The 12,040-nt window shown below is 36.7% G+C and overlaps 1 protein-coding gene across 2 annotated transcripts in view; it reads right to left on the bottom strand.

The window, feature by feature from the left end:
* The window catches only part of ADCY7 (adenylate cyclase 7), a 65,580-nt gene that overhangs the window by 23,132 nt on the left and 30,408 nt on the right, over positions 1-12,040 (bottom strand). For both annotated transcript variants that reach the window (XM_035893143.1, XM_035893144.1), the window contains exons 3-10: positions 10,833-11,370; positions 9,224-9,424; positions 7,132-7,296; positions 6,173-6,322; positions 3,672-3,820; positions 3,243-3,354; positions 414-541; positions 10-168 (exon numbers count right to left, since the gene is read on the bottom strand). In XM_035893143.1, the coding sequence (XP_035749036.1) occupies positions 10-168; positions 414-541; positions 3,243-3,354; positions 3,672-3,820; positions 6,173-6,322; positions 7,132-7,296; positions 9,224-9,424; positions 10,833-11,000 (1,232 nt within the window). In that variant the 5' untranslated portion in view covers positions 11,001-11,370. The remainder of the gene's footprint in view (positions 1-9; positions 169-413; positions 542-3,242; positions 3,355-3,671; positions 3,821-6,172; positions 6,323-7,131; positions 7,297-9,223; positions 9,425-10,832; positions 11,371-12,040) is intronic.

Raw genomic sequence — 12,040 nt, 5'->3', positions numbered from 1 at the left:
GATCCTCACCCAGGTACGCCCGCAGACTCCATGCGGTTTGCTAGGGACACATCATGCGACCAGACGTCATACTGCCATTTCCGGAGGCCAATCACACCGCAGAGCACGTTCCCAGAATGAATACCAACCCTCATGTTGATATCCACTCCTGTGGCTTCTCTCACCTGCCTATGGAGGGAGAAGGGTATTAGAGCATAAGTTACACGTTTGATTTTTTTCTCCTCCTCCTGGAGATCTGTTAAGGTTTAGTCTCATTATACACTTAGCACAAGGACAAGAGACAAACTTATGATCTAATGCGTATATTAGCACTACAGCTAATATATATACTTTGAACATTGGCAAAAAAGAAGTAGGAACGACTTTATCTTCATAGCCTCAACACATTAAAAAGTCTTCTGTGCTATACTTACTTTATCGCTTCACACATATCGAGTCCCATTTTAACACAGTTCCTGGCATGAACTGGTAAGGACACAGGCAGGCCTGAGACACAGTAGTAACAGTCTCCCAGGATTTTTATTCTCATGCATTCATTCTCCTGCGAAATTACAGTAAGCATATTTAACAGGAAAAAAAAAAAAAAAAAAAAAAGAACTACAAGTAGGCTAATGACACCAAAACTCAGACTTGTCTATATCATTTTAAGAAAGTCAGACTTCATTCAATCCTTGCTGAAGCAAAGCTTACTTCTCTTTTCCCACATCCAAATGCCTGGATATTGTTCACTGGAATGTAACAGAAATGACCACTTCAAGCATTTCTGAAATAAAATCATCTTGCTAGTTTCAGAGTTTATTCTTGGAACTGTGTGCAACTGAAAAACTAAATAAAAATAACTCTCACAGAATTTACCATCTAAAGGATGAAATCTGCTTATCTATCTTTTAATCTTTGTCTCTATTAATACCTGAATTATAGGTAATTGGTTCACCTTTTCCTCAGTTTTTCATGGCAGCCTCATAAACAACACTGTGCAGTGTTGTAAAACCTACACAGAATTTAGGGAGAAGTAAGGAATTAAGGTGACCAACCTTTGCAGAAGCAAAATGGGCTTTTTTGTTTCAAATATAACTGAAGAGGAAGCTTGCACACACTACAGTTTGCTATCGCTAATTAAAAAAAAAAAAAAAGGCAATACTACGTGGCAGCAGAAAACTTTTTCCTAACTGTGCAACAGAGGATACTGCTGTCCATGACTGACTGAAGACAGCAGAGGGGAAGAGCAAAGAGCTCCTCACACTGTCTTTTGTTAAAACATTACTGAAGAATTTTAACTACAAACGTTGCAGGCAAGCAAGGGCTAATTCTGCAAGGCTTTATAGCGTTTGACTGATGAGTAGAGATGGCTTAATTTGGGCCAGCTGACACCTTCAGCTGCCCAAGCCTCCCTGCTGTGGCAACAGCCCAGCAATTCTTCAATCAACTCCAAAATCAGCCCAAATCAGCAGCAATTTACCAGACTAAGTTGTTCTCCCTCATTAGTCAAAACCTTAAGAGAACATCCATCGTTCTCCACCATCTTAAGCCATCAAGTAGGTTCTGAGCATTGCAGCAAGTGACAAGCTTAGATAGCCTTGTGCTTCAGTTTCAGAGATCAGCAGGGGAACCTAGCCCTAGATTAGAGCTGTTCAACTTCAGTATCCAGCTCAGTGTCCAGGTTAGCCATCGACTTTTATGAGGTAAATTTGAGCCCACAACATTTTTACATTATGGAAAAGATGACTGAGAATATTCCCCAGCAGAACAAAAATAACACAAGACCTTGACTCACTAAATCCAGACATTTTTTAAACTGTGCAATTTGCAGACAGGAGTGACAAATTAAAACATACCACTCAAAACCTGGAATCTTTTCTACTTTTGTATCTGAGGAACAGTGGCAAAAAATGACCAAATGTCTTTAACCTCAGCTTCTACTTTGGCATAAAAAGTTCATGGCAACTAAGATGACATGACTTATTCTGTATGGTCTTAATAGCTGCTTTGCAACAGTACAATTACAATACAGTTGCTATGACTCTCTTATTTGCCAGTACTTGAAGTTTTAACAGCCACTGAATTGATATAAATACAAATATTAGCAATGTCATTTAGTCAAAAAGGTTAACTAGGATTTTAATCAGTGATATATTTAAGAATTTATTCAATGACATCCACAAAGGTTTAATTAAAGCAATTTCACTCCTCTGCTATATTAATAATATTAGTTTTCCCACCTCTTCTGAAGAATTTATAGAATTTCACAAAAACAGTATTTTCCAAGTCCATTAAGTTTCTAATTTGCATTCAGTCTATCTAAATACAGTCAATTATGAAATCAAACCAATGTCTTTAAACTATGGAAAGTTTTGACAGGTAGTTACTAGTCTTGACCTATGCTTTACCAATGCTAAATTTCTAGAACCATAATTTGGGTAGCATTTGTTTTTTTGACATCACATAGCATGCAACAAAATGCAGCATTTATTTTCCGAAAGCCGTATTTGCCTCATAATACTAACAGAAAAATCAATGGATATGACAGAACTTATATCCAAGATTAGGGTCAGTTTCAGAGGGTAACAGAAATCATCACACAGAGTCAATCATGCAAACACGTATATGATACATTCCCTGTAATCTGAGAACTCAAAAACTGAGTTTCTGATTACAGTTGGAAAGAAGTTAACCTCAAGCAGCACTTGGAAGTGGTAAGTACTGCCAGCCTGAAGGGTCAGTAGTGAAGGTATGTCTTAATAGGGATGGACCATTTTAACCTACTTCCCATTCCTACATTTTCTGCAAGTATCCATTACTAATTATTACTCCTGAGCTAAAGAACTACTTGGTCTGATGCAATATGACTGAATTTATGAATTCAAATGTGTGCTTCAGTGAGTTCTCAGTTTGTAGAGCCAACAATCCTTCTAATTGAACACAGCAAAGCTCCTCAATAGAGCTTATATACAGTACCTCTTACAGCCCTATTCAATCATTTATTGTCATCAGGCAATTCCCTGAACAATACAGATAAACCCCTAGACTCGAGAATTGGTATTACAGTAGCAACTTGCTAAATTTCCTATTTTTGTTTTAAATTCTGTTTTAATGTTATTTCGCTAGTTAGCTTTAAAGCCAAAGCAGTCTTCCCTTCCTGACTTCAGAAGCACTAACACCAACTGCCTTCTGACTTGGGGAAAAGACTTCTTTTTTCCAGTGGTGGTCTTTAATCCTACTGCACAACAAAACGAAACACCCACCTTTGCAATCTGATCAAACTTTCCAAAAAGTTCATTCAGCATCACTACTAGTTCCTTAGGAGAGCAGTCACTGGCAAGGCGAGTAAATCCTACAATGTCTGCATAAAGAATGCTAGACAAGAACAAAAGGAAAAAACAACATAATTGAAATACAAAGATATGTCTATTCCACAGTCAGCTTAAATATTAAAACACATTTAATAGAAAGCATCTCTCTTTTTGGAAAACAACTCCAGAAGAAAGGGTTCAAGTATCTCAACCGATTTAGAAGACAGCACATCAGTTCAAGACACATTATCTTCCCACAACAGGAAAGAAGCTCACTTCAGCCTGAACATCTATCTCCAAATTTTAATTTCACCGGACCACATCCTCCGTTAAGAATCAGTAGCTTATAGTAATACAATTACTTCTACAGTTTCCACTTACCTAACATTTTGGTGCCTTTTTACATACAGACTGTGGAAGTTGTTGTCATGTGTTTGTCTATTATCATTAGTTTCCTTTAATCGCTCTATGATCGCTAGTTTCATTTCCATAGAGATATGTGCTGGCAGTATGGATAAAAGCAAATTTTCCTAAAAGGAGAGGGGAAAAATTAATGATGCAAAATTCTTAACACAGTAAATTTGAAACTGCAGGATTTTAGTGACTGCAGGAAGGTATTACAAAAAATAAAAAGCCTTTATTAAAATAGCTTTTGAGTAATGCATGTCAGGTTTTCCAGAAAAGACTTTTACATTTCTGTTCTCAAAATCACCAATCTTACAGTTAAGTAAGGGTGTTGCATATTTTTTTTCTTTTGTTCCTAGATGTGACAGCTCTCTGTAACTATGAAACACATGAAAATTCAGTATTCAGTGCTACAATTTCTGGATAAATGAAAACTTATTTTGTCCACAGATCTCAGTGTTACGTTAGCATTGTCTGATAAAGCTTCTGTTCTATAACAAACAATCTATGCAGTATTAAAAACCCTGGTGAATTCTCAAATGCTGGAAAAGCAGCAACAGATACAAAAGCGTCGACAACATGCTGCTTTTGCTTAAATGAACTAAAGCTTCTGTTCTATAACAAACAATCTATGCAAATGCTGGAAAAGCAGCAACAGATACAAAAGTGTCGACAACATGCTGCTTTTGCTTAAATGAATCAGGAACTGATGCCACTGCAATAAAGTCTTTTGAACTGAGTGAGAATACAGACTCTTCAAAAACCAATTGCATTGTCTGACTAGTCAAACAGTTTTACACTGGCTTTGACTTAAAAGTCTGTTCTTCAGAGAAGACCCTTCTCAGTTGGGCAGAAAAGGAAGACAAAAAGAGAGTGCTTTTAACCCAGAAGGGCTCTAGTGCCCCAGAGACAGTTACCACAGAAGCGGAAATGCTGCGTGGAGCAGCTACAGGCAGGAATTTTTTCAGATGACATCGCCAGCAAGGTCAACACATTGTGTAACTGAGTAAAACGCTGTCCCTTTGGACCAAATCTTTGTCCCCTTTTCCTGAATACCCGATGCAGCAGTATATAGATGGCAGTAAATTGCCAGGGTTACTTAAACCAGTGCCTGCCACCAAAAAGAAATGCCTTGGGATCACAGTGGGAAGAGACAGTCCTTGAGCATCAAGTACCAGCCTACACTAGTTACAGACAGCAGTTTACTTCGACACTGTCCCCAGAAATAGAAACACCTCCTTTCCCTCCTCTAGCATTTTAATACTAGGAGAGTCACCCTTGGGGAACGATTTAAACTGACAGCAGAGCCCCAGTGAATGTAATGGGGCCATTTGAGGCTGACACATGACACAGTTTTCAAGGAAGTGATGATGAACCCTGAACTGCATTTCTCACATCATTTTCACAGAAGAAAAGTGGGTAGCAAAAAGGAGACTCAAAACTGTGTGACAAATTACAACACAGATGAAAAGAAAGTTGTCCATAGGCTTAAGCACATCTACACTTCAAACAAGCAACCATAAAAAAAACAACCAGCAGACATTCAAGTTGCCACACCGCTCAAAGAATGAGAGCACGCTGCCTGTGTAAGCTGATCAGATGCTTCCCTGGCTGCTGTGTGGGGAAATTCTGCCAGGACTTTCATGCAGATTTGTCATCTCATCTCACAAGATTAGCATCAGAGGACAGATCACACTAGCAGTATGGCATTTTCTTCTTTTCAATTTGATCAAGTCAGCCACTTTTCAGCCCCTTCCTTTTATCTAATAACTTGGTGGGCAGAGAAGTCTGTACACATCAGCCTTCTAGAGCTGCTGTTCTTAATCCTACTTATAGCAGGATAGAAGAGGAAAGGCACCCTAGTTTCAGCTTTGATACTTCTTTACAATTCTTCCTCAGTAAGAAACTCATGTTCCGTGCTTATTATTTAAATACCACTAGAGCTCATGGGAAAAAACCTGTCATACTCAAATACTGTAATCTATTACATAATTTTTTTTCTCCCTTAGGTTCCAATTTTCTCCTTCTAACACAAGAAAAATAGCTTATGAGACCAGAAAATACAAGAACAAATAATACTTCAGAATTCAAAACAAAAGACGTGACCAAGGGAAACATGAAACTAACTCCTGAAATTACCTTACAAGTATTTTTCAAGGCATTAAAGGCATGTTCTTTTAAGGTACATTGGGCCAGTCCCAGTAACATTTTACACTAGGAAAAAAATAACTAAAATAACTGGCAATTACATCCCTGTTACAAACACTGTGATTTTCATACAGACAAGCCACAGAGAACAGCTTCCTCCCTTTAACTTCCTTCTTTTGTTACAAATGGCACAACTTTTATTTTTGACACTAGGTGGGTATCACAAAGATTGGACCAAGCCTTTCAACATGCATTAGTCACCAGCCTTATAAAATTATAGACTTTGGAAATGAAAACAAGCAATTCATAACATGAATTAGTTCACTCACTTGTTGCCTCTTTTCAATCTTCAATTTCATTCGGACTTGAATGCACTTTAATGTGTACCTATACAAATCCCACGAAGCAACCTGCATTTGGCGTTTGTGAAATGCACCCATCAAGTTACCACAGAGAAAAATGACAGCATTGGCAAGTAGCTGCACAAGAAAAAAAATATTTACCTACTGCAGAACAGTCATTGATACTTCACTAATACACACACTAGTCCCTTGAAAACAATCAATCCCAGGCCACATTCCAATTTTTCTCTTATGCTATCACACAGCAAATCATAGCGTTGCAATTAGCCAGGATGTGCCTGGGAAATAAAAACTAAACTTCAACAGTCACAGACATTCCCGTACGAACATACAGGAGTATAATGAAACAGAAAAATCTGCCATAACGTTTATTTGTAGGCACCAGTGTTTGATTTAGGGAGAAACCAGTCTACAAACTCATGCATCAGCGCACTGTGTGAAGTCAGACGCACACCGGCATCAAAAGAGCTGGGGTGCTCCTTTGAACACACCCTGTTAATAAGTGTTGGGAACCCTGAAAGTAACCAGTAGCACTCCCAGGCCCTGCTGACTCCCCAGGGCAGCAATGGCCCTTTTGATCCACCCTGTAGGCAGTGCCAGATGAAGTTAGACAGACCCATCTGAAACAGCACAGATTGGGAAGAATGATTGTGACAAAGTTTGTCATATTTTGAGTAACTTCCTTAAAAATTTAACTAGCAATTCTGATTCTTCCACTTAAGTCAGAAAATCAAAACAAGTTGTAGATTAAAATAACTGCAATATTATGAAGAGCATGCAAAACACATTGAGCCCAAGCTCCAAATCCATGAATTTGGAACATCCATGTAGAAGTTTGGAACGTATCTAAACAGGATAGTTACGCCAATAGCAAATGGTAATACAACTAGGGTATTTAATTACTTAACCAAGTAGCACTTCCTTACCTGAAAAAGAAAGGATTCCTTATTTTCCTGAGAAGTCGTGCTTACCACAATGCTTAGAACAATAATATGGGAGAGAGCAGAAAGAACGCTAATTATGACAGCACCTCTCATCCCAAAGGGTAGCATGGTATAAACTGTGAAGATTATGAATAGAAAGAATGGCACCTTTGGAAAGAAAGAGAGAAAGAAAGGAACAAACAAAAAAAAAAAAAAAAAAGAAAAAAAAAAAATCACACATACACATTATTATCTGCCTGCCAAAAATCACTACAGAACAAGGAGGAAAGTAGCAGGATTCTTGCTCATTGTCAGGCTGAGCAATTAAATATTGACATTTCAAAAGCACAATTAAAAACATAAGGACAGTGGTAGTCCTAAAAATCTTCAAGGGAATTAGCAGCTATAGATTCATAGATAAGACAGTTTAATATGACATACCACCTTTAAGTTTTTCCGTTGTCCTTGCCCTTCATCCTTAATTTATCCATTACAGCTAAAGCCAAATATCCAACCAATACTTCCTGGTGCTGACACAAGGAAATTATCATTATTGCCACTAACTACATATTTAGCTGCACAGATTTTACAAAACACACAATACATCTGAACTACTGGGATCAGAAGGAAGGTCTATAAAACTTAAATCCGTATTTATAGATTTGTTATAGTGTTTAGCTCATATATATGGAAACAAACAACCCTGATCAGAGGAAAATATTGCAGTGTTTCTGGCTCAGCTCCATCTCATCATTGCAACTCAACTTGTGCCATCCCAGACACAAGCTTCCTTCAAGGAAGTCTCAAGGCCCAGACTGCACTGAAATGTTTTGCCGGAATAGATAGCTTGGTTGGGACAACAATGAACAAACAAGCAAGCCAATAAAAGTTTTCATTCAACAGAAGTAATTACTTCATGTTCATCTTTATTGTTTTAGCTGGACTAAAAAAAAATAATATTTTTCTGCCATAGTACAACCCCTATCACACAATGTTCTGCACGCTGTGTAATAGTTTTGTAAGCATGGCCATACTTGCATTTAAATAGTAGCTTTAATTAGTGATAAATTCATAACTTGAGATAAAAGTCTGAAATGAACCTATTCACTTCTACTTTCTAATCTAGGATATCCTTATATTTTAGGCTTTAAATCAACATTAATGAGTTATTACCACGTGACAAAACAAGACATTGGCTTGCAGCATTGAAAGCAGCAAAAGCAAATCTTGCTTCGTTACATGTTTGTATTTATAGTTCAGAACATAAATTTTGTTTTTTCCTAAGGTAATAGCTTCTTCCTTGAGTCAAAAAATACTGAATAGCAACTGTAAATACACGGTGCTGGATCCAGGCCATAACACAAATCAGATTTTGGATGTTTAGCTGATAATTCTTATCTATCTTTATTTGAAATAAAGAGGGGAAGGGGAATAGTCAGTAAAACAAGATAAAAAGTCATTTTTATTTCATTAAAAACTCTTCTGTTTACATTATGAGAACTTAGGAGGAGTTTCCTACAGATTATGGTATTTTTGGCATCATGAAATCGCCCGTCTTCTGATCAGAGATACTAAGCAATGAACTTTAGCCACACCCAGCTATTCCAGGATGTGTCATTAATTCTTATTGTTCACTTCACCTCTCCCATCGATTTGAAAACATGCTCCCTAGGGCACACCCAGGTCTAGAGTCCTTTATACATTTGCTTGAACACCACATTGCCCCATATAAATTAACAAAGAAAGTACTATTAATGAGAAATTCTCTCAAAGATGAATTCATAGTAATTAAGATTTAGTAAAAATCTTGAATAAAAATGCAATTAAATTGCAAGTTAAAGATTCAATTCCCACACAGATTTATGCAGTTAATCAATTTTCTCAACTGAACTGTATTTTCACTATAATAAAGAATGCAAACTAAAATTTACTATAATAAACCAATAAAACCAATTTAGGGAAGTGAACCTAAATCTCGAGAAAAAAATATCATGCGGTTAAAACATTCAGAAGAAATACAGCACACAAACACATTCATATATACTGACTACCAGTTCCGTGTAAGCACCTGAACGAACAAGATGTACATACATACCTGTTCCCACAGTTGATAACCATTTTCTTTTTCAAAGAGAGATACATATCCTACGATTAAGAAGCAAATCCAAATCATAACTCCAAATAACGTTAGCCATCTCCGAAAGAGGGATTCAATACATAAAAGTAAGTACATGACTGCAAATATGACAAGAGCAGCACATACTGCAATAATGAAGGGAAGATGATAATGTGCTTCCTGCAAAGGCAAAACAAAGTGTTATATTTGGTTTAAATGTCCCATTTTGAAAAAAAAAAAAAAAAAAAAAAAAGGAAAATGTATCTATACTGTCCTGGAAACGGGATAGCTTTAAAATATGCTAACCTGAGGTCCTAAATAGTCTAGCTGTGGCAGCATTAACACACTGATATTCACACATACAGAGATAATATATACTACTATAGATACACAGTCTACCCCAGTTCCACCATTATTATTTCCCAAATTAGTGGGTTTGTGTTTGCCTTTAAAGCTAAGTTCTAACTATGCTATATCGCACAACACAGATGTATCCAGAGAAATGCATTTAAGGAGTTTATTAATTATTATTTATTTATAAGTTCATTTTTAGCTTTGCTAAAAAGGAGAGTAACAGCGCTTTTCCTAAGTTTTACGGGAGATGACTTGTAACATACAAATAGTGTTGCTACTTCTTTCGTTTTTTGAGAAATAAAAGGGATACAAGTGTAATTGGCAAGATTAGATTTGTTGCTAAAGAGAGACTTAAAGACACTTTATAATGAAGCACAGTATTTGGAAAGCAGTATTAGAAGGCAATGCAGGATTATAACAGCTCATTTATTACCTTTTACAACATTATCTTTAAATCAATTCCTTTTTACCAGTTGTCAACTGGGCTGGCTTGAAGAATACCTAATCTCTTTACAGAAAATCACATTACACTACACAACAAAAAATTCTGAAAGCTGCATCTTCCCTATGCCTATAGGATCCCTGCTCTTTGCTAACTAACTATTGATTCAGCAGATCACCTGTTGTACTGGGAGATTACTGTTGTGTTTTTCATTGAATTATAGAATCGTTTAGGTTGGAAAGGACCTTTAAGATCATCAAGTCCAACTGGTATTATTAACCATTTTTTTTTTACCAAAAAAAAAAAAAAAAAAAAAAAAAAAAAAAGAAGAATGAATATCTACAAATCCTTAAAAAAAAAAAAAATCACCTCAGGAATTCATAAGCAGTGAATCACTGTATTATTTTACATTTCTTAGATGGCTCTAAAAAGAAAATATGAGAAATGCAGGACATTTAACTTGCGTTCTTGCTTCTTCCTTGGCTCTTTTATTACTTATTACTATAGTAGCTACCATTTAGCCTAGATTATGATCTGTTCATAACATATAGGAAGGAAAGAACAATCCTTACACTAACTATCCATGTGTCTGACAACACTGTCTCCTCTCTTGCCTGTCCCTTCAAAAACATACACAGCATTACATAAACAATTACTTTATTTCTTTCAACATTGCAGCTTTGATACCATGTGACTCAAAAAAATTATTTAGCCATAAATGTTTTGTGTGCTATTATAATGATTCATCATCATCTTTGAAAACATTGAACACAAAGAAGAAATTATACTCACAGTGACAAAAAAAATTATAATTAGAGTAGTCCAGAAGATGATTGCAATGAAGAGCAGCAATAGCAGGAGTGGATGTTGCTGGCTTGTATAGCGGTACTTCTCATACAGCGGGTCTGATATCCTGCAGTCATCACTTTCATTGAAGAAGTATTTACCTTTAGCTGGCATTTTCTCCCAGGTCGGCTGCTATTTCTCTCAGTTCTCAGTGTACACAATAAGACACAGCTGAAGCAACTGCTTCAAAGAGAAGTTTGGTCTTTTTGCTGCTGCCTCTGCTATCTTTAGGCACACCGAGTAACCCACGTTCTCTGCTTTTACTTCTCATGAGCATTAACATCAGATTTCCAATGCAATCAAAAGCAAAAGAGTTAGCCTCCCCAAAACCACGGGCGATTCATCATCAGCTCTATGCATGAATCTCTAGATCAACTTGTATTTGTGTAGATAGGAGCTTTTGGAGTCGTTTTTTTCTTTATTATTATTTTCCAAATCTCTAACTCCTTTCTGTAAGCTTGAATCTCACTTCCTGGGATAAACTCTGCAGAGAGACAGTATTATTAAATTGATGTATTCAGTTAAGTGTACACAGTGTTCCCCAAGACCCAAAAGGGTACATTCCATAAACTTCCTATCTGCGTGCTCTAACCAGTGAGCAAAAGCTGTGGGGCGGGGCCACCCCTCCCCAGCAGCCGCAGAGGCAGGGCTCGGGCAGCGCTCGCCAATGGCTGCTCTGCGCACGCCACTGCACCCTTCTCTGGCAACTAAAACATTTTCATATAAAAAAACGTACTAAATTAATTTTGTTTCCTTTTGAGCAAATGACATAGTTACCATGAACATGTTGTGTAACTGAATACTAACAACTCTTTTGGAGTGATGCGTGTGCCTGTGCGTATGTGTATATATATATAAAAGCTTTAATTACAATACACATCGTTTGTATTCTTTTTCAAAGCACGCACCTTAATTTTTAAGCAACTCTTTTTAATTCCTTTCACACTTTAAAGGCACAGAAAATGAGAAAATAACACTGTCCAAGCCAAAAATTCATTAAACTTAAAAAAAACCCAACCAAACCTTAACATCTACTTCTGTATATTTCATTCAACTCTAATTAATAGTGTTTCCAAGGCAATAGGTGTGTTCTGTTAACAATGAACATTAACAAATGAACTGATGACCAATGTTTTTCAAATCGATTCATGAAT

The sequence above is a fragment of the Egretta garzetta genome, unplaced genomic scaffold (assembly GCF_000687185.1).
Source record: "Egretta garzetta isolate BGI_Z169 unplaced genomic scaffold, ASM68718v1 scaffold314, whole genome shotgun sequence".
Lineage (NCBI taxonomy): Eukaryota > Metazoa > Chordata > Aves > Pelecaniformes > Ardeidae > Egretta > Egretta garzetta.
Note: the sequence above shows the minus strand (reverse complement) of the source record. Positions and strands in the feature narration are given on the sequence as shown.